Source organism: Phodopus roborovskii, unplaced genomic scaffold (genome assembly GCF_943737965.1).
Source record: "Phodopus roborovskii unplaced genomic scaffold, PHOROB, whole genome shotgun sequence".
Classification (NCBI taxonomy): domain Eukaryota; kingdom Metazoa; phylum Chordata; class Mammalia; order Rodentia; family Cricetidae; genus Phodopus; species Phodopus roborovskii.
The window spans coordinates 11,128,784-11,152,500 of record NW_026126549.1 but is presented as its reverse complement, the minus strand read 5'-3'; the positions used below and the strand labels follow the sequence as shown (position 1 = coordinate 11,152,500).

Below are 23,717 nucleotides of genomic sequence, written 5' to 3'. Positions count from 1 at the left end.
CTGTGGGCATATCTGCCAGTGATTGTCTTGACTGTCTTAATTGATATAGAGGGGCCCAACCCGCTGTGGGCAGCCCCATCCTGAGGCAGGGGGTCCTAGGTTATATAAAAAGTCTAGCCAAGCTTTATGGTGTGAGTGAGCCAGAAAGCGAGCATGCAAACAGCATTCCATCATGGTCTCTGCTCCAGGCTCCTGCCTGAGTTCCTGCCCTGACTTCCCTAGATGGACTGTGACCTGGAAATGTAAGCCACATAAATCCTTTCCTCCCCAGAGTTGTTTCTGGTAGAAGTGTTTTATCACAGCAACAGAAAGGAAACTATAACACCTTCCCCTACCATTAAATAATCCAACAGACATTCCACATCTCTGTAAACAAAAATGCCACACTGTAAAATGCTCAATGGAAAAAACAAAAAACAATGACAACTAATCAATCCGTTGTCAATCTTTTATCTTTAGTCAAAGCATGTTTTCAAGGAAGAACCACTTAAGAATTTTAAAGAAACAAGAGTCAAGAGCTAAAGGAAGGTACATGATATTAACTGCTCTACTGATGGCAATTGTATATTAAGAACTCATCCTTGGAAAAGGGAATGGAAAACAATTAAGGATTGCGAGAATGGCCCTTTCCCCTGGCAACCTTGAGAACTGTGTCAGGCTTCAGCTCAACTGCCTCTCCCAGTAGCAATTATAATACACCTGATTAACCCTCAGATGTGTTGAAACAAGCCAGCAGCAGCTCCACTGCTGAGAGACATAAGGAACACCTCCCTGCCCCCATGGCCAGATGATGGAATCTTGAGGCCAGAACAGGAATGTGAAGTAATCAATTCTATGCATATTTCTACAATTATCTGCTTGACCAAAAAGTCAGAACTAAGGCTGAGGGACCAGATAAAATAAGCCAGTCCTATTCGTAAAAATATCCTCAGTCCCAAGCTCTTCAGGGTTCGAATCTGACTTGTCAATGAGGGCAGCAACCAGAATCAGGTGTGGAGCTTCTGAGGCAAGGGGCTTCGGTTTTAAATCCATCCAATAATCACTTACTGCTGGTCTTGTCCAAACAGATGGCCCAGAACAGTGGGCAGATCTGAAGTGATTCCCACAGGCTAGCTGGCTCTACTGCTTTGCCATTTGCTACTTTTTAGAGAGAGAGAAAAAAATTACTTTTATAATCCAGTAAGAAAGTTAGTTACTAGACATTCTAGCCAACTCAACACAGCCCTGGCTTTTGACTGGCACCAAGTTCAGCCTGCTTCGGGATTACCAATGTCACCACCTTCTTTATGGTCCCCCTGAGCAGATTCGGCCTGAGAAATTTATTTTTTATGATCTTTTAAAGCCACCATTCCTCTGGCTCCAAAGTTGGCATAGTGCATTGGCAAACAGCACCCATCTCGATTCCTGCTAAACTAACCAAATAAGCAAACTGCCCAAACTTACCCAGGTCACCATCGTTTCTTGCCTGGTAAATACTGCAGCTCACTTTGGGGGTTTTCAGTTACTTTTTGTTCAATTCACATTATTTCCCCACTCCTCCCTTCCTCTCCTTCCCCATTTCCACCCACTCCCAACTCCCACCCACTCACGTCCCCACCCCCCAACCCCGTTCTCCTCCATTGTTTCCTTACTCTGGAATTTGCCAGTGTCCCCTCCCTTGACTTCCTTTTCTAGTCCTTCCTCCCTTGCCTTTCCTAGGTGCTAAGTGCCCCAGAATTTCACCTCTGCTGAGGACTCTCTGGGAGACTCCTTTAAAGATCACCTTCCTCTCAAGAATCTGAGTTCAACCTTTGGATCTGGGATCCTAGCTATTTCAAAACTGACTAACCCGATTTCCATTTTAACCCTGGAAAGAAAAACCAAAATCATTTCATAAGTGCCTTACTCTAAAGGGAACAGTTGGGGCACTACCATTTCACTTTGGCAGGAAGTTTACACAAGGAAAAGGTTGCTTCTTGGCTCTTCAGGAAAGGTGCAGGGAGGATTCACTGTGTGGATGTGGTGGTCAGCAGGCTTGGGCAGGGTTCTGCCTTGGGTGCCATTGTGAGCCTCCTTATTTACTTAGCTCCTAGATGAAGCTGTCCATTAACAACATTATCTCCTGGTTTCTCAGCAGGAGCGAGCCACATAACATATTTTGGCTGGCGCATGACAACCAACCATCCTCTATCTTAATTACGGGACAAAATGGACATTTCTCAGAGTGCTTCCGAGTGTCTCAAATCCTACTTAATGTGTATAAAGTGGCAGTCCAAAGAGCTCTAGGTTAGATGCCAAGAATAGAGCACCCTGGCAAAGGCCATCAGTGGCTTCCCATGACTCACAACTCATGCCAGAAGTAAACAAATGGCAAAGAAAGAAAATTAAGGCACACAGGAGGCTCTCAAGAGGGGCCAAAAGTCTTCGGAGCACAGAGACCTGTCTGAAGGTGTGAGACAGTAAGAATCAACACTATCTGCATTAACGGCCCCTGACCAAGGTTTCTAAAACCCTGGGGACTTCCTAAGCAACAGGAACATCTATCTTCTGTTATGTTTTAGGTTCACTGTTGTTGTCACAAAGGTCCTAAGTGAGAGAAGCCACTCCTGTTTTTCACTATAAACTCTTGCCTGTTTTATGCTAATGAGACAACTCAGAGAACAGGTACTGACTGGATGCCACAGAACCAACCAAGTGACAAGAGGAGGGAACTTCATCTAGAGAGGGGAGAAAAGCTGGAGGCCTAATGCAGTTTCCATGGCCAATGATGAGATCCCTCATGGGGATGCCTAGCTGGTACCCATGAAGTCACAGAGGTGCTTAGAGTCCTGTCCCATCCCTTTCCTTGGTATCTCTTCTGATTGGCTCTAATTGTGTGGGTTCCTTTGTTATAAGCTAGACACTTTCCTGAGTTTTCGATCTGTTGTAGCTTGTGGGAAAACTTGTTTTGTGCATTGTACATTTATCCCCCCACCCACCCATGCCCCAAACCAAGGCAAAGTATCCTCTCTAGCATCAGTTCAGACTTGGCTGGCCATTTCTCCCAAGGACTCACCTCCCGGCTTCCAAAGCTCATTCTCTTTGGGATTTATTCCTCCCATTGGTGTGTGTCTAATTCTCTGTTTCCTTTACTAGTTCTATCTGTCTCTGCCCCATTTAAAAGAAAAAAAAAAAAAAAAGGTTGTTTTCATAAACTAAACCCATGCTTCAGCCTCTTCTTTCTCCACACACTTCCTCTTGGAATTCAGAGAGCAAGTGATCTCTCTCTCTCTCCACTTGACTTCCCTCCTCAGTATTTATAAAGCTAAACTTCATTTATCACTATCACTATGGAGATAGAGGACACACTCCTTCTCAAGTCTATGTACGACGTTAACTGCAGTTACAGTCTTAAAACCATTAATATGATGCTAGGGTATCAAATCTGCTAACACAAGCTTGGCAGTGTTATTGATTCCCAGAACAGGACTCTACTCAGTAATTACTCACAAGGACACTACAGCCCATACACTTAACTCTTCAACATTGGTAAATCATCAGAACAAGATACAGATCTTACTCTGCCATCATCATTGTCAGGGGCTCTGGAAAACAGTAGGCTCCTGCTCCTCAACCACTTCCTAAAAACAAATGTTCTGACTCCCAGAATGCACTGGGCTCTCGGGCTCCTGGAAGGTAAGGCTGTGGGATGGGCATCTGTTCTTGCAATGGCATGCTCCAGGTCAGGCAGTGACTCCTTCCCCACCCACACACATACAACACATTCTCCTGAAGAGTTCCCCACCCAGCCAGCACTCCCAACAACTAATTGTTCTTAAATGGATAATATCCCTAAAGGAATGAAAACAAGCAAGCCCACCGGTTAAGCCCCTCCTTCTGCCTGTTACTTTCAAAACAAGGGAACTGATAGTATCTATTTGCAGAGCTAAATATTACTTAATGATGCCTTATCTTTTATTCTTACTGGGGAAGGTTGAACAGGAACATTTCATTTGTTTGAACATTCCATTTAGGTTCCTAAACTTTTCCAAAAGGTAGTGGGTGACATCTATACAAACAGATTACTCTCCTGTTTCAGGGAGATTTCATGGCCTGAAGCCAGAGCCTGTGTTTGCATACATCCTCATTTGTAAACCGTGCCAGGGAGAGGGTAGAAAAAGGCTGGTAGGCTTTTCGGCTTTTCCAAGACGAAAAGTTTAGATAAGAGGACCTTCCAATCATGGTGGGTGATGCTACACACACTTGCCGTGAGGACTGCTGTAATTACAAAACATCTGCTGAACAGACCTTTCTTAAACATAGGAACACACACAGGACTTCATTTCATTCTAATTCATTTGTGGTATTATTGTAGGAACAACCCTCTTCTCAAACCGCATCATGTTCCCTGTTTGTTTCTCTGACTTCCCCGTTGTTAATGTCATTCTCAGAAGAGCAGAAATGTCTACAAATAAAAGGTTGTGGCAAAATTTTGACTCTTGTATCCTGTTGAGATGAAATCATCAGATCCTGAGGTTTGTTTTCTGGCTGTGTTCTCTTCCACCCACCCACCCTTTGGCTACTTCCTGGATTACTAATAGCCAGGAGCAGGGAATTTAATCATCCATGCTCTCCTGACGGTTCAGTGGTATCATAATCCAAAAACAACAAAGCTATGGTGCATAATCGAGCCGGTAAAATTTTCAGAGGTGTGTATGGGGCGCTTTGATTAGATTCCAGCTTTTAGAGGTGGGAGTACCAGGTAACGCAAGGCCAGTGCAGGGCTCACTGTAGAAGAAAGAGTGTGACACATCTCAAAATGAATTTTCTACTTTTAGCCCTTGTCAGCACACTCTACTCTCAGGCTAATGACTACATGAATGGAAACAGTCGAAGTCTGGCCTTTGAGACACAATGCTATGCCTGAAACATTATGTATGACATCAAGGTCAGGCGAATCAAGTAGCAGGCATTGCATCACTACCTGGCTTCACCGTGTCATTCCCTCTGCCAAGCAAGGGCTGTAAAGAGAAGATACACAGGAGGTACCTGTCAAGGCAGTGGATGAGAACACGGAAGTGTCACATACCATGTGTCTGAAACAGTGAGAATAAATAATACACAATGCATAGCCTACATATCATCACAGGGATCCATTCCCACAGAAGAGGAGTCTAGTAAGTCACCACCATAAACAACTAAGCCTTTCTCCTCAATAATAAATACTTGACAGAAAAACTGTGAAACTTCTAGTAGAAAACCTTCAGGATAACCAAACAGAAAGGGTGCTGGGGGTGGGGGATGGGAGGGGACGGGGGGGGGGGGGGGGACGACACACCAACAAAAGCAAAAGTAAACTGATGAGAATATATCAAACGGTAAAGGCTACTGTGGAACAAAGGAAAACACAAAGACATAACCTACAAAATGGAAAAATATTTGCAAACCATTCATTTGACAAGGGGCAAGATAACTGTCAAGTGCAAGGAATGGCAAATGTGTGTTTCTCAAATTCAAATGGCCAACAATCCAGGAAAAGTTATTTTTCTCAACCCTCGTCATCAAGGAAACATAACTGGAACCAGGAGTGAGAAGCCATCACCTCGGTTACAGTGGTTGTCACCAAAGGAAAACAGCTACAACAACAACAACAAAAAAAGCATATGCTTGCGTGTATTTTGATTAAATAGAATTCTTATACACCATTGGTAGAAATATAAATCAATAAAGCATTACAAAACACAGATGAAAGTTCCTCAGAAAAACAGAAATACAATTAGCATACAATCCAGCAATCCCACTTACTGGATGTTTATCCAAAGGAAATAAGCCAGAATGCCAAAGAAATGCCTGAATGTCCATATTTAGCACAGCACTTTCTAATAACCAAGATACGGGATCCACACGGGTGTTCATCGACAAATGAATAGATAAAGAATACGTGATGAGTACAAAATGGAATACCTCTCAGCTATAAAAATAAATGCATTCCTGCCACTTGTGGCAATGTGGCTAGACCGTTTCATATTTGGTGAAATAAGCCAGATACAGAAAGTCAAATATCACATGCTGTCACATGGTCAAGTACACAAATACATTACACAGAAGGAACAGGTCCCAAGGTTCTAGTCTGTCGGTGACTGCAGTTAACAAGAACATCGAATAGTGCCAGCAAGTATTTCCTGCCCTTGGCTTCCTCCATGTTTGTAGGATGCAGATGCCTGCGATGCTCACTTCTAGATCTCCTGCAATTGGGCTTGATAGAGGTGCTTGAGAGTGCCCAAGCAGCTGGCCTCCTGGCCAAGAGGCAGCAGAGTGAATGAGCCAGAGCATCTTTCTCCCCCACTTCTGACTTCTCTAGGGCACAAGCAGACCCAGGCTACAGAGACTCAGTTACTGAGCCCCAAGCCTGCCTACACGAGGATGGGCGAGGGCAGGTTTTACACAGAGGTTGAAGGAACACACTCCACAGTTAGTTGGTCTCGGTTCAAATCCTGATTTACCTTTCTAGCTTCAGGTACAGTTGTTTATGCCTTGAAGTTGCTTAGCTGTCAACTGGGACAGATACAAAGAATCATGTCACAAGTGTGTTAGGAGAAGTATGCCCCACACTGAGTCTAGTATAGGAAACAACTAAGTATATTCTGGCTTCAAAGCTGCTGCTTCTGTGTTCAAGAAAATTTACAACGCTTGACCCCATACTTGTTTTGCCTGTGCTATTAAGAGTCCTTGTGTGAATTTTTAAAAGAAAACCAAAATAGGTTTGTCCTCTGGGTTTGGGAGGTACCATTTCTAATTCTAGAAAGAAGCGAGGCAACCTCTAAGCAATGTTCTTCAAGATTCTGCCATATCACATGTCTTCATTTAAAAGTAATTATTTGATAAGGCATCTTTCACTCCTTCCATATCAGATGCCCCCAGTTTGGTAGGGGGTTCAGGAAGGGAAAATGTATAAACTTGTCAAAAAGTTCACAATAAAGTACAGGCAAGTGGAACTAATTCTTGTAACACAGGTGAAAATAGTACACATTGGATAACTGTGGGATGCTAGGGAACAGCGTGGAAGAGCATTTTCAACAAAATGGATATACTTGAAGACAGAACCCTCTTGAGGCAGAGCCAGAGAGAGATCACAGCCAAGGAAACAGGGTTCTTGAGAGGAATGAGGAAGTAACCAAAGAGAGTACTGTTGGTCAAGTGCTGGGGCAGATTGTTGCGGTTAAGGGGATGCAAATAATTACTCCCCATTTTGGAGAAGGTCTCCTCCTACTCACAGTGAGGAACTCAGACTCCTGTTTACTGGTACTGGAATCAGAAGCACCCTCTCCCCCCAGTAGCAAGGGAGGAACTCAGTCAGCCAAGACCAACCAGATGGCTAATATCTGAGATTGTGAAGGTTAAGGATGACCAAATATTCTGTAACAGAAAACCTGAACAGTTAGAGGAAGTGGCGGTGTTGGTGGCAATCTAACCAGGTATCTTAGGTATCTGACTGCACTACCTAATACATCCCGAAAGCCTGGGTTGCCAGCCTGTTAGCCAGCAGGTGCTGTGGATGTGATCTCAAAGGTTACCCACAAGCTTACATCTAAAGGCCCCCAATGGCACAATTGAAAGATGGTGGGGCTTTTCCTGGGGTGGGAGGGTGCCAAGGTGACACCCTAGCCTGTCCTCGTTCTCTCTGGTTTTCTGTACACCTCATTATTGGTTTTCCTTCCTCATGATAAACTGTCATCAGCACAAACCCAAGGCAAGAGGCCTATCAGTCATGCCCTGAAACCACTAAAACTGCAAGTCAGATAAACCCTTCAACCATCGAGGTCCATACGTGAAATCTCAGCACCCACGAACCTAGGGCAAGAGGATAGTGTGCCCCCATGGGTACACATAGGGAATTTAAAGCCTAGCCTAGGCTATAAAGTAAAAGTCTATTTCAAAAAAACAAAAAAACAAAAAAAAAAAAGTCTCCATAGAAGTTAATTAGCTCAGATATTTTTGTTACAGTGACAGACAACTGTCTGACATAGTGAATGTATGAATTATTCTAATTTTCCAACAATTGTTTTTTCTTTTTACAGTAACAGAAACTATGTTCCACTTTTTGCCACTGGAATTCTAGGGATGGTGGTGATTCTTATAACAATCGGAGTACAAACGCTCAGCTCCAATGTATTCCAGGGGTAATGAGGAAGGGAAAATGAGAGCCCTTCCTTGGTGAGCACTTGGAAGCAGAGGATAAAGGAAGGGCAGAGCTGATGAGAGCATGCAAGCTTATAGTTTGGAACCCAAAAGAGGGGCGTGGTCTTCAGTAGAAACCTTAAATGGATATCAGATCTGTGCTGGCAGAAGGGGTGTTTATCTGTAATCCCAGCACTGGGAGGCTGAGGTAGGAGCAGCACTGTGAGCTCAAGGTTTGCCCGGACTACATAGCCAGGTGGTGTCTTGAAAATGAAAGCAATAACAAAGTGTTTTTAAAGAAAGGGTTACTTTAAAGGGTGAGTAAGTAATGCCTAAAACTGGACAAAGTGATGGGAATAAAAAGTCATCCATTTATTCTATGGTATTTAACAAGCACCTCTCTCCGCAGGTTCTGGAGAGAGAGGTGGAGAACAAGACATCTTTGTGTAGGAACTTGTAGTCAGGAAGAGAGGTTACCCAGTGTGGTGTGTATCAGCAGGAAAAAGGTCAGTAGTTCTGAAAGAAGGCAACTGGGGGTGGTCTTGAGTCAGATGGGGGATGGGTTGGTTCAGAAAAGGCTTCTCCAAAGGGCTGCTCAAGAAAAGGATTCAGATAAAGAAGAGGGTATTGGAACAGAACAATGGCAAACCCTAATGCCCTAGAATGGGGAATGTGAACTCATCTAAGTGCGGAAGGAAAGGAACCAAGAAAGACTTGTGTGGAGGCCCAGGATGGAAGAGTGTCATTATGGAGTATCAAAGTCACCTGATCCAAGGCTTGAGGGTGATTGGTGAGTGTGGCTGAAGATGAGGCTGTCAGTCTGCAAGCAGGAGATTGTCTAATGGCCACCATGTTCATTGTGAAATATCGGGACTGGTGACGCAGTAATGACCGACGTTAGATGATAAAGGGAAATGGCTGGTGTGAGCAATGGAGGAGAGAGTGGTACTCATTTTGCCTGCCAGCCCTAATTCTCTCCCAAGTTCTCACAAAGCGATAATAGCTTTTGCATTTCCACTATTGAAACCCTGATTGATTTCCAAGGCAAAGGAGTCTTGGATTTCTCAGTGCTTATGTCTAAATCATCCTCAGTGATCTCAACTATCATTCATTTTTACTTCTTTCATAATTAAGCAATGTACTCAACAGGAAGCAACTAAATGCCAAATATGTGGATATTAATTGTCTCCTCAGGAAGCCCAATATCCACAGGAAACTGTTGACATGGTCTTTTCAAAGGCATTCTCCTTCTTAATAAACTGGCCACTTCCCATTCACTTTGTGTCTAGATATCTTAAACACTTTCTCCTTTTCACAAAGCAAATTCTGGGTTGTTTTTTTATTGCTTTAAGCACAATCACTTACCTACCCAACAAGCAGGCAGAATGAAAGCATTTCTTTAGGAGGTGACTATTGGCGGGAGCTAAGCTGGCACAGAGTCAAGTGCATGCTAATCTATGAAAGCTGAACATATCTCCCCAATCATAGTCATCCACATTCATGCACATGAACAAATAAACTGGCCTCCAAGGGCTTCTACATCTGATGGCCTTTTTTTCTAGATTCAACCCCAATGAAAGTACACTAGTCTCTTACCAGGGTTTGGAATAATGAATCCGGGAAGTATTCACCATTACAACAGATTGGATATGAAGCATCCAAAGGCAACTTTCTTTCAATTCAGCTAGTATGAAGGAATCCTGGTGATATCTCACTAGACAAGACAGACAAGTCTGCCACCAGGGAAAAGAACCCCACAAACTGTAAGTGAAGGGAGATGAGGGGGTTAGAGCCCACAAAATACCAGCCTGGCAGGTACACAACACACACACACACACACACACACACACAGAGTCAAACACATGTCCTAGCTGAGGTGTCAATTAATGAATCTGGTCATTAATTTTCCTCAGACTTAGTAAGAAAAAAAAAAATCTTACCCTAACTGCTACCAGTTTAAAAATTCTAGCAGCTCAGGTTGATTTACGAGAAGCAAACATTCTGGGCTTCCTCTAAAACTCAGGGCAAAGCGTGTGTGTGGCAGCTAACGACTGCAGGCAAGGGCAGATGAGGACCGAGTGAAAGGTGCCCACTACACCACAGTTTCCATGTTGCTGCTTACAATCTCACAACCAGAGCCAGCAAAAGGGAGGGGAGGGGAGAGTGTGGGCTTTTGCTAGAGGGAGGTTTAATACAGTTGACCTGGCAGTTTTTTACACACACACACACACACACACACACACACACACGCGCGCGCGCGTACACACACACTCCTTTCCTTAAAGACAGGGAAATAACAGGCCTGGAAGAAAATGCTAATCTGAGTGTTTTGCAATTTTTAAAAAGTTCAAGAATGGCTTCTCAGCCCAGCTCCAGTTTCCTTTTGACTTTGTGTAAATTGCACAAAACAGAACAAGAAAACAAGCATCAGAACGAAGCTCTGTTAGTACAGGGGCCGCTACAGGGTAACGCTGCTCTCCAAAGCCATGGTGCTCCTAGCTGTCACTTTTCATGCCGGCTGGCTGGCCTGTATTTCTATTAAACAAGTCCCTTTCAATTGACAGTTTCCCTCACACCACATAGCTAGGTACATGAGCCACATTGAAAGCCTACATTGCAAAACGCAGAAGTTTCCTTGCTCAGCACGAGCTGTGACTGACTTGTAAGTTAGCAGTCTCCCAAGAAGCTACTTGAAAAGAAAGGGGGATTTCACAACCTTGAACACTCCCACCCACATGATTTTCCCCAGCCATCCCTACTCCAATCCCCCAATTCACAAGTGGACTTTTGTATACATAAAGTTCCAGGAAACAAAGCACACAAACACTCGCACACAAATAAACTCCCAAGCTAACACCAGCTATAATAGTGTTTTGGTTGGAGCTTCTCCAGCCCTGTCACCAGCTCTGTTAGCAGTAAATGAAACTCTTGCTTTTCCAAAGACAGAAAGGGACAAACTCTCCTATTTCAAATGGTAAAAAGCCCCCCCCCCCTCACATTTTTCAATCCCCAGCAAAACTGCAGAAGAGCTAGCAAGGAGAAAAAAAAAATCAAAACCCGAACATATTCCCCAAATAAAGATCTTTCATTTCTCTCCTCACTCAGCTTCCCCTTTTAGCCGGAAATGCATGTCCATTCCAATTTCTGACACCCCTTTTCAAGGGACCCTGACTCGGACTCTTCCTGGGAATCCAGCTTTGGGCTGTCCCCAGGCAGGCAGGCAGACAGTCAGCCCATTCCAGGAGCATTTTGTATTCCTAACAGTCAAAGCCCGCTTTCTCCCTTCGAGAGAAATCTGAAAAGCAGCGTTGGTGGGCTGGCTTGGCTAAGTCGGATGCTGGATCCCTTGTCCCTTAACTGCCTGATTAGTGGGACAGGGCAGCGCACTGGACTCTGCAGCCAGGCTGAGGGGAGTCCAGCCAGGCTGAGGGGAGACAAAGTTCCCACTGCTCGCTAGTTGCTCCCATCAGCGCCTGCTCCCGCCTTCCTCCACATTCCTGCGCTGAAGTTGGCAGAGCCCAGCGCCCGGCGTACCTTCCTTGGGCTCCTCCGCCTCGGAGAGCATGCTGTCGGGGTGCACAGCCGCAGGCGCCACTGCCGCGGACATGGACGTGTGGCTGCGAGTCTCCGGGACGAGTGTGATGCGCGCAGGCCGGCGGGCGGACGCGGTGGGAGGAAGCCGCTGAGATCAGAACCTCCCGGGGCGGGCGGCTGGCTGCGGGAGGGATTTTCAGGGGAAAGTTCCGCAGGAGTGACGAATCGCGCGGGGCTGGGCCACAGCAGTCCGCCCCCGAGGGGCCGCCGCGGGTGGAGGAGACCCCGGCAGGTGGGGCCCCAGCGCAGGAAAGGTGCCTTGGAGAGGACGGAGGTGCGGGGCAGAAGTGCACTGGGGCAAGCTCGCACTTCCTTTGGGAGGGGGGTGGGGAGTGACATTTTTGACATTCCCTGTATTGAGTTTTTACTAGGTCGGATATATGAAAACCCTTTCAGGGCTCGCTCTTTCCTTCCTTCCTTCCTTTCTTTCTTTCTTTCTTTCTTTCTTTCTTTCTTTCTTTCTTTCTTTCTTTCTTTCTTTCTTCAGGCTATTGATACAGATGCTGCGAGAGCATTTGGAAGGGTCCCTTTCACAGGGCACAAACTTCACCAGTGCCAGCAGAAATGGCCTCTAAAGAAAGTAGGACAGGCTAGGCAGAAGCCCCTTATGCATGGCTGGCTCCCTCTAAACAAGCTGCTGGTCCCTAAAGGCCTCTCTGGCTTTGGGATATGCTGACAGACAGAAGATGAAAGGGCAAAGGGCAGGAGGGCCATCCTGCTCGTCCCTCCCCACCTGGCTCTTACCACCAAAGTCTAAGCTCTGGGTGGCTCCTGTTTGCCCTTCAGAGAGGTGGGCACGACTGCTTCCACCAGCTTACAGGTCTTGCAGAAGTATTTATTTCACCAAGCCTTGTTTTAGCACCAATCCTAGGGTGAGGGGCCTCAAGTGACATACCTTAAAGGAAACACCCGATGGGAAGGAATCCCCAGCTGGAGATTGTGAGGAGAGGTATATTTTTCCAGCTACCCTCCTTCTCCTTATCTTACTTTTATATGGGGAGAGAGAGGTCCATGCTCTATGCTAAATTTAATGAAAGGACTATGTAAACTGCCCAGGTTTTTCCAATCTGGGTTTAGATTTAGTTCTGCTATTTATTACTTATACGGCCTTAATCAAAATAATAATAATAATAATAACAACAACAACAATAAAAACAACCTCTTAAGCATCCAATTGCTCATCTATAAAACAAAGATAAAAGCAATATATAATTCACACATTTGTCTGGTATTACAGAAGGTATAAACAAAGTGATTTGATAGCTTAAGTATTACACATGCACTATCACTAACTACTGTACCTTATGAAGTAAGTTTTTGTAAAGACTACTCTTGCCTCTTATTTCAGCAATAAGTTTGAAAAGTATCGATTCTATTCATAGGCAAAAGGGTATTATAAATAATAATATAAGGACTGATACTAAATTAGCTCCTATAGATGGGTAATTCTAACATGCCTAAGACTCTTCCAGAATTTTATCACTCTTCTATTGAAGGGACGAGGTGAACCAAGACATATGAGCCAGAGGGGAGAAAGACACATGTGGAAAATATCAGTGCTGTGGAGCCTAAGGAGACTGAGCATGCCTGAAGAAGGATGACAGGCTTCGCCCTTCTGAAAATCATGGTTACCATGGTCTCCTTTGTCCCACATCCTAGTGCTGCTGAGATAACCCAGTCTGTGCTCCCTAATTTTAAGCTCATGATAGACACAGCTGAGATAAGGATGGGTATGTTTCCTAATCAAAAGAATCACTCCCTTGTCAGTCACATGTGGCCTTGCCTGTCGTTCTGAGGAATCATTTTGCCCCTCCCTACCCTACAGCATCTGGTCTTGCCTCTTCCCCCCGGCCAGATGTCCACAGATGCTGTTTGCTACACAAATGAGATAACTTCTGTGAATATATAGCTGGGGTGAAGCAGCACCTTTTCAAAGTGAGCTAATGATTATACAAATGAGGACAGCCCAGCTTCCACATCCATTTGCCCCAAGCAGAATGACTTTCTTCCTTCAGAAAGTGCCCCTTTATGTAATGTTTAAGTGTCCTTTCACAAACCCAAGTACATGCAAACCTCCTAAAGTCTGTTCCATAGAAGTCCTTGATACCTGACTTGTTTTTACATGGGTTCACAAAACGGCCTTCAGCACAGCCCAGGTTAGCCAAGGAGAACAAGTGCTGAACAGACAGTTTGAACAGCACCACAGCAGCCTGATAATCAACTTAAAATCCTGTTAACGGCCCTGCTGATCTTTGAACATTCACCACGATCCTCAGGAAACCTCCAGAGAAACATTTTTATTCAAATACAGTCCAGCAGTCACCTTGGGAAAGAATGTTCAAATAGAATTCAAGAGCAACGATGCCCAGCTTATTTTAAAAGACTGTATGCCATAAGCACTCTACACACAGTGCTAAAACCTCAGAGCCATCTGCCCTGGGCAAACTATTTTGCTTCATGCCTCCAACTTGCAAAATCATGGCAACAGATAGCAGGATCTCTGGGGCTCGCTTTGCCTCATGCTACTTCCAAGTGAATGCTTGGCAGTGTTGCTTTTGCTAGGATTTTACTCAAAAAGAGTTGGACTAACCACAGTGACTAATGCTCCAGTACATCATAGTGATCTGCCACTGTCTATCAGACCTAGTCACTTTTTGTCTTTTTGAGATGGGGTCCATGGATTGCAGGCTGGTTTGAAATTTATGATCAAGTATGACCTTGAACTTCTGATTCTCCTGCTTTCACCCATAATGTGCTGGGATTATGGGCTTCAACCATGTGTATCTAGTCTATTCAGGTCTGGAGAGCGAACCCAGTGCTTCATGGATCTTAGGCAAGCACTTTCTTTACCCACTGAGCTATATTCCCAGTTCCCTATTTACTCTCTTGTGTTTGAGAAGCAGCCAAGTGTTGTTACTTGAACAATAAGCTCAGAAGTCACATTAACCATCCATTATAGATCACCTAATATAAAATAGCAACTCAAATGGCAACATTTCTGATCTAGAAAAAGGCATACATAATCATTGTGTTGCATTCCCACACCTGTGCAATCATGGAGCTTTCTTATCTGTATCCACACTGCAAAGGGTCAACAGACACTACTCAGTATTTACCCAAGTCACATATAAGTGGGTCTTCCTTAGCTGGAGCTTCCTCTTATAATTTTGATAATTCTGGAGCACAGATTAAATTAATTCCTCACAAGGTACTTGGTTCTGTGAAAAAACTATTAATGCCAACCCAACTGAACTAAGTCTTAATAAGTCAACTGAATCTCATGCAACAGGACAATGCTCCGTTTAATGACACTTCAGTGAAGCTGTTTTTAAAAGAAAAGAGAAGGTGACTTTAGGCCTTTTGGCTTACAGAGACCCAAGCACCTCTGAAGAATAAGTAGCTCGGAGAATTCTCAGCTCAGAAGGCCAGAGACAGAAGTAGGAAGAGCTGGCATGGCTACCCAGGAGTGTTACACTGTCACATTCCCCAGCAGACTCAAGGCAGGTCTGGTTATCTGCAGTGGAAACCAGGTACCTCTGCCAACTACTTCTGCTCTGGCAACTGCTGGCTCATGAGCAGCTCTGATCATGCCAATGAATGTCTTTATTTTTATTTCTGCCCTGGTGTCAGGACCAGGGATCTGAACATATAAAATTATAGGTCACGAAAAAGGCTATTTACGGAGTATTCTAAATGGCCTTCTTCTGTTTGACCCTGAGGCTGTCTGTCCTCAACTTTTCTGTTACCTATCTTCAAAGACTCCTATGATCTGTGTACAAAACTAACCTTTTCACTGTCCTTAAGTGTGGAAAGGGGTCTTTGTCCTTGGTCCCATCTGGTTGGGGCTGAGGACTGTCCACCCTCAAGACACCGTTCACACTCAATTCTCCAAACCATGGGAAGGCCTCATGGGTGTCTTTCCACAGCCCTCCTTGCCCTGCATCCTCTGTCTCAGTGCAGAGAGGGGACTCATTTAACAATGGAGGCCATTTCTGTATCTTCTGAGGAGGTTAAGCTCATCTTCATGTGGTCCTATATGTTGATGAGAAGAGGGGTGAGATTGGGGAATCTGAGTGTCAAGTGAAACAGAAGTGCCCGGATCAAAAAAGGCAACTGAGAAAGAGTGTGGAGGTGGGAAGAGAAAGGGTTACTGTCGCCAGACTCGGGGAGTGTGCAGCTATGGGCAAATTCCATTCAGACTTTCAATGATGGTTCCAGAAAATCTTACATAATCATTAATATTCTGGGTGTGAGCAAATAGTTCTGGGGGAGTAGGAAGAGGCGCTGACACTGAGGTGTGCACTGGCAGGCAAAGAGCTATGCATCTGGTACACACTTGTTTCCTAGGATTCCATTGTTGGTTTCCATTTCTCTTTAAGAAAATCATCCTTGCTACAAAGCTTTGAGTAGGTGATCACAAAGCTTGTGTATTCACACTTGTGTGATCACACACACGATCACACACACACACACACACACACACACACGATCACACACACACACACACACACCCAGGTTAGAAAATATTGATGGATTTGTGAGTCCATGATCCTTTTCCTAGAATACTTACCAGTAATTCCTTTCGTAGGAAAGGGGTAGTATAAACCCAATAAATAGGTGTGGCTTCTCTGGATAAAGTGGCACCACTGTATTCTACAGTAGGCAATAATATGTATGACTTGGTAGCCTTTGCCATTACATTCTTCAAGGTGTTTTTAAGAAAATTTTCTCTCGGTTTTCCTCCCTATGCAGTGTGGGAGGGGCGAAGATGACAGGATCATATGGGGTGGTCTCTGAGGTACAGTGGATAGTGCAGGCTGGAAGGGAGTAAGAGTAAATTCACATGTCACGTGACTCGTACTTTACCATTTTGCTTGCAGTGTTTAAAAAGGAATGTTGTTCCCACGTTGACATTCTTCGTGGCAGATTTTGTTAGTTACGTCAAAACCCTTGACTATTGGTTGGTGAGAAAATTCAACTACACTCCCAGTTGAAGGGCTCCTTCCTCTTCCCATGCCCTCTTAAGTTTTCCCTGCCTTCCTATCTTGCTTCAGTTTACCTTTCTGGAATTTTGTTTAGTCTTAGGTGTTGATGATGGCTAAAGGCTCAATTTTTGAAACTTCATTGCTAAACATGAAGGGAGACTGTCTATCCAGGGATCAAATGTCTGGATCCACCTGAGAAGGCCTCGGCTTGGAGACCAGAGGATCTCCATTCAGCGAGAAACTAGCAGAGGGACACTCTTACTATAGGTTTATTTAGAGTTACCATTTGGGTTCACTATGGTCATTTTAAAGATATGTCATGAAAGAAAGAAGGTTCCATGACTCATCAAGTCACCGACCTGAGGAGCAATGGGCTCCAGGTCACTGTGGGTGTGAGCTCAGCTTCCTTCCTGTCTCCTGCATCTGGGCCCCTCCTTTCTATCCAGTTAATCTTATACAAGCCAGTCCTCCCTTCACAGAGGAATACCTCAAAGATCGCTACACTGGAAGGTCACTGAAGAGTTTACAGCTGGCTGTGGTTCCAGCCCAGACTGCTCTAATTTCTGTTCACATGCTGAGGTCACCACTTCAAATTAAAGCCATTCCGTTCCATTCTTGACATTTAGTGCTTTAAATAAGCTATAAATTTAATAGCCCCTATTTACTCAGCTACGGCTTTTTTTTTTTTTTTTTTGATTGATTTTTTTAATTGAAAATTCACTAGGGAACCCTAACTAAGCTTCCATGGATATGAAGCAACCGAATTAAGGGGGAAACCCCCCCCACCAGACTCCATTTGGGTTTCTTGGCCTTACTATGGATAGCATAGCAGAACCCATGCTGGTTTTGCTCTTTCTATTCTTTTTAAAAAGAATTCCTCTGAAAACAGGCAAGCCATTAAGCCTCTATTTGTATATCTGTAAATTGGGGGTGATGCTACTTATTTATCAGTTACAGTGATGAAATGAGCCAAGACGCTGGCCAAGTGCAAACTATAGCACACCCCTTGTCTCCTTGCTTCATATTTTCGTGAATGAGATCAGACTGGTTTGGGTTGTTTAGGAATGTCTGTTTGGAACCCTACATGCTGACCCAGATTGACAAGCTACAGATAATGGAGACAATAGGTCTGAAATTCTTCCTATGCCCAGGTTAATGGGGTCAAATGGGAAAGCATGAGATGGCGTCACAGAAAGGATTCAACAGACTGATGGGAAGGAGTCAAGACTGAGTGGGCAGCATGGAGTTAACAGTGACAAATGAACGCTGACCTTCCTAAATGCAAGTGATCAACAGTTACAGCCAGTCACGGGAGTGCAAGCCTGGAAGCAACCCTAGCTGTCACCACTCCAGCCTGTGTTTGATGTGACCCCTACACACATCAGCAACAGGATAACAGCACCCATCCTCCACCTCCTCCCTTACCTCTCTTAGCAGACACACTTTCCTGAGAAGGAAGCCTCAGCCAGTTCCTCTTTCTAGTGAGCTTCTGAAATTCAAATTTAAGGGCAGTAACTAGGAGATTATTTCCCAGCTAGCCAAGGCCCCCACCTCCTTTACACTGAAGAAATAATTGTGTGATGAGATAAACATAGATTCATAAGTAAATTTTCTTTCTGAGCAACTTTACTGAGACCCAATCACACTGGCTGGGTGGCTGGAGCTGTATGCAATCTGAGATACTTATGCAACCTTCCAGCACAGGCGGCCCGCACACATCTGTGCTTGATTACTGTGAAGTGTTCAGAAGCCAGGGGCTCTGCTTGGAACCTCCAGCGATAATCTCTTCTCTCTTCTTTGTGTTCACTTTGAGGGGCTAGAGAACTACATCAAGACAGGTTGAGGAATGAGTCCCAAATGATTGAATCTGAGCAGAGAAGAGTTGTTTTGTTTGTTTGTTTTGGTTTCGTGTGTGTGTGTGTGTGTGTGTGTGTGTGTGTGTGTGTGTGTGTGTGTGTGTGTAAGTTTCTGAACAAAATCTGAAATCCCAAAGTTGTTTGCCACATGTGGAAATTTGAATTCAGACTCTTAGCTTGAGATCTGTTTGGCAGTTGAACCTACGTCCAGTTGTCACGATCTGATTTTTACATCAGATTTTGGACGTGAGCACAATCTAGGAGGGTTTGACCATATGCCAGGTGATCACAGTTTAAGGGCGAGAAAAAGCTTGTGGAGAAGCCCCAGGATAGGATGGGCTTTCCAGGCACAGGGGCCGAGGCTGACACTGGACAGACAAACTCAACAGGAGGTAAAATGTGGACTGAAGCAGAACTTCTCCAAACAGGGTTGCAGGGAGAGGAGAGGCTCCTTTCCAGCGATGGATCAGACGTTTTTCCACTTGAATAAGTCAGGTTCTAAAACCCATCTATTTAGCCAGACCTTAAAGAAGAGCCAACGAAACACGTGCCAGTTTTGTCTCAAGAGTATGGGCTGCGTGTTCTGACTAACTCCCCACCTGGCCATGTACGTGTTACAGAGTATAATATAAAGCCTGTTAATTCTGTAGAATAAAGTTAAAAATCATTAACTTTCTCAATCTGAAATCTATTTCCACTGACTTTTTTTTTAAACTACTGAATTCAGCAAAGTCCCCATTTGTTTTTTTTTTTTTTTTTCTCCCAATTTCAGCTATACTCAATCATTTCAAACAGATGCAAATAATAGCAAAGTAGCACCTGGGCCACAGTCCATCCTAATTTTATCCTGGAACATCTGCTGACGTAGAGCTGGGACTTCATGGCTCCCCTCCTGACCCTCTCTCTGCACCTCTGCCTGGCCTTTTACCCTGGTAGCCCTTATACATGACAGGCGAATGTCACATTCAAGGCCACATAGCTTTTTAAAAGTTGACAGACATGAGTGACAGGTGGCTCAGCAGTAAAAGGTGCTTGCCACCAACCCCTAGGGCCCACATGGTGGAAGGAAAGAACTGATGCCCTCAAATTGTTCTCTGACCTCCATGTGCGTACACACACACACACTCTCTCTCTCTCTCTCTCTCTCTCTCTCTCTCTCACACACACACACACACAAACACACACACACACACACAATAAATAAAGTTTATACAAATGTAAAATGAAGAAAGAATGATCATGAAAATACTGACATAATAACTGTACATCTTCATGGTATACTGTGATGTTTTGTATGTTGGTCAACAAAAGACACTTAGGCCATCCATCCTTGTCAATATTTTTCATTTCTTTGTATTGAGAACATTCAGAATCTTCTCCTCTAGTTATTTTGAGCTATCTTCCCATTGCAAAATGTTTCTAAAAGAAGCCAACTATAGTTGGTCCCAAAGAAACCTGTCCCCATGCTAGAAGCAGCATTCGCTCAGTAACTCTTAGAAACATAAAGGGATGGGCTACCAGTCTTCAGTAATTTCCTAGGAGATCTCCAAAATTAATCTTGACTTTACAATTTTTACTACATATGATTCTAATGCATTCCTACCAAATCAACTCCTTAGACTCCCATTAGCTATAGTTGTGTGGCCTAAAGCTGCTGATAAGGACTCACAGCTGTAGCTCTGAGACGTCCACACTGGGTGTCCGTGTATCTATCTGTCTCACTCAGTGAACTACAATAAACCCACAATCATGCCATGGTATATTGGATTGAAGGCAGGGAGAGGAGCAGAATAACATCCAATCTCTCAGGCAACGTGCAATGCATGAGGTTTTACTCAAGCTTGTTCATAGCTTAATGTCACATTGTGCTGTTCTTCATGTGGTGACATCATTTCTTTCCAAAGAAATGTGATAAACACAAGAATTCTGTGAATGGGAACACAGAACAGGAAATTGGGGTTACAGAACCCTATCAGATCTCAAGACTGAAGAAACTGTGAGGTGACTCATGACAGACCCTGTCACTTCACATTCTGAGCTATGAGAAAACTCCTGGGAGAAAACTCTAGGGCTTTATCCAAAGTTTCTTTCGCAGCTGATAAAATTCTGCATTTATTCAGTGGGTGGAACTTCTTAAATTTTATAGGAAAAAGTTCCCTTCTGGGACTTGGCACTTGCTCTCTGTGGGTGACATGGGCATCTAGCTCCTAGTGCAGACTGATTGGCATTACCTGGTGGTTCCTCCTGGCATACCCTTCAGGTGATAGGCAAATGTCCCAAGCGGTAACACTCCTGATGAACAGCTTACAGGGTTACTTCCCAGCATGTTCTGCCAGCACAACAAGCACCCAGGTGACTTGGCTTCCCCCCAGTGAACTGATATCTGGAGTGGAGGAAGTTGTTCTTTCTTGTTCGCTAGCAGTCTCTGTATTTCCTACCAGCCAGTCCCTGTCAGATTTAATATTTCTTTACAATAGATTGGTGTGTTATTACTATGCTTGCCATTGTGGTGAAATATACACAGCATAAAAACTGTCATTACAACCATGAAAATGTGTAGATTTGTGACATTAAGTACCTTCACATGTTTGTATAGCTAGCATCACTGTACATCTTCAGAATGTTTTAAATCATGGAAACTATTTAATGGGCTACTTTCCGTCTCCACACCATCTCTGTAACAGACTTTGGGTTACTCCCACCTGTGGCTATTGCCATGAATATAGATGCATGGATATACTTTTGATACCTTTTGCAATTATTTTTGTTATGTAACCAGGAACTGACTGGTAAGATTAAGTGTATATGTGTTTGTGTGAGTATATGCTACCATGTGTGTAGGCACCCAGGGAAGCCAGAAGAGAAAATCAGACCCATTGGAGCTACAGTTACAGGGTTGTGAACCATCGGTGTGGGTGTTGAGAATCAAAGTCAGGTATTCTGAAAGAGCAGCTAGTGCTCTTAACCTCCGAGCCATCTCTCTAGCTCCTCCTCTATCCTGAGAGAGAGAGAGAGAGAGAGAGAGAGAGAGAGAGAGAGAGAGAGACCACTGCAATATTTCCTAGATAACCTTTCCTTTAAATCTCTGTGTTCAAATTAACATATAGTTTCCAGATTGCACACTGACTAATATATACAGTTCCTCACAGGTACATATATATCATTAGTAAATAAAGACAAAAATTAAAAAACTCCTTTAATCTTTCAATTTAAGTATATTATTTCTTCATAGAATTACAAAGTTATTAGTATACAAATACTTATTACCTTGGCCACATATTTCCATTGGCCTAGGACTGATCTGCTTGGATGGCTGCTGAAGGTCACTGTATCCAGGAACATTTTCCCCTGCAGTCACCATCAGAGGCCATCTTGATTCTTTTTTGAACACCTTGATTTTCTTCCTAAATAACATTCATTTTCTTCATTTAGGCAAACTAGACATTTAGGTGTCTAGAAGTCAGGTGGTTATCACTCATATTAGCTATTCTCTCTCTCTCTCCCCCCCCTCTTTTATTTCTAACACACATGCCAGTCAAATTGTTTCCTGACCCTTTCTCCTCTATTCCTGCACTGATAGTCAAGTTATCAGCTCTAGTGGCAGTACCTACAATTTTTAAAGCTGGTTTCTCCCAGCAGCATGGGCTGAAAACCCAAATGCCTGTGAAAGCTACAATACAATAGTCCCTATCTACTACAGTCTTGCATCTCTCAAAGTGACAGATAAGCAGGGCTGCAGGTGAGACACCATTCCCGGTTCAGCCAGTGCCTTTATCTCTGCCCTCCCCGCTAAAACAATAGCAATGCATGAGAGCATGAAGTGTTTCTGGGACAAATTCATGAGCATGTGCCCACAAATTCACAAACACCAATAGGTTAAAAAATAATCATTCTGAAACGTTTGACACTTGTTTCCATTTACTGGAAATTACTTACAAACCCTTGTGGTGAATCATGACACCCTTTGCAGTAACATCGTGGGGGCAGCTGCTGCTAGCCTAATTCTTTTTGTCTTCAACTAGATCCCCTTTTTGTCCCTCTCAAAGCCACACGTAGGGCTCCCTTTTTCTATGAAGCCTGCTGAGGCCAGTGGTGAACTTCATGCAACTTCTACTGTTGATAAGCTTGATATTAGATGTCTTTTGAGGCAGATAATTCAGTTATGTTACTTCCAATGCAAAGATATCCATTATGCATGCTTGCCTGTATTCCTATCTAGATCCATAACACATATTGGGCACTTTGAAGGGAAATTATAACCAATAAAATAATCATCAAGACATTTCATTATACTGACTTATGACAACATGTGAGAATAAACTTCATTTCCTCCTCCCATAAAGCATATTATAAGGGAGCATGAAAACACAAACCTACTATCTTCAAAGAGAGAAAAGTTTAAAGGAGCATTTGTACTGCACTGGAGACCAAGGCTGGTAATCCTCAACTATTCATAAATCTAACAAGTTCCCAAAAACTCCGTCAGAAAAGGAGCCAAGAAGAAAGCAATTCTGCCAGCTGCAAGCCTTCTGTTTTACTGTGTGCTCAGAGTGGACATATTTGCTTTATCATCCTTATAAACAGAGTGTAGGGGCACAATGCAACCTTCCCAGAAGACGTTCACTGGACTCTTGGGTGCAACAGATGGGCTACTCTTGCTGTATGGAAGCAGGCTAAGTAGGTATCTCGCCAACCCACCACAGTTGCCATCCAGATCGCTAAGAAGACAGATTGAGCAACATTCCACTTCAGCTGATGGAATTTCCAGAGCCAGGAAGACACTGGCAGCTGTGGCTACTTTACAAAGCAACAAGTTCGCCATCTTCAGCTTGAAGACTTTGTTTCCTTAAAAACTAACATCCGCCCCACGCCACCTGCATCATATGCTAATAAATCCCAGATGGGAATTCCAGACACCTCTCTGCTCAAGCCATGAATTTCTTCCAGGCCATGACATTCTATTAAGCTGGTCTCTCAGCAGTGAGCCGCCTTGCCGGAACTGCCTTCATTTACAATGTGCTGCACTTTATAGAGCTAGTTCGGGATTCGTCATTGCACAATGTGTAATTAATTTTGACTTTTTTTTTTAACAGATTTTAAAAAATCTGTTAATGTAAAAAGGCAGCATAGCAAGAAAGCTGATCCT

At 43.9% G+C, this 23,717-nt stretch overlaps 1 protein-coding gene across 2 annotated transcripts in view; it reads right to left on the bottom strand.

The window, feature by feature from the left end:
- Tnfaip8 (TNF alpha induced protein 8) overlaps positions 1-23,717 on the bottom strand; it is a 109,371-nt gene that overhangs the window by 25,400 nt on the left and 60,254 nt on the right. Inside the window, exon 1 of one of the 2 annotated variants that reach the window (XM_051200771.1) lies at positions 11,671-11,997. The exons of the other annotated variant lie outside the window; for it this stretch is intronic. Within the exon in view, the coding sequence (XP_051056728.1) occupies positions 11,671-11,743 (73 nt within the window). The 5' untranslated portion in view covers positions 11,744-11,997. Of the gene's footprint in view, positions 1-11,670; positions 11,998-23,717 lie in introns of those variants that run through there. 2 annotated transcript variants of the gene reach the window in all.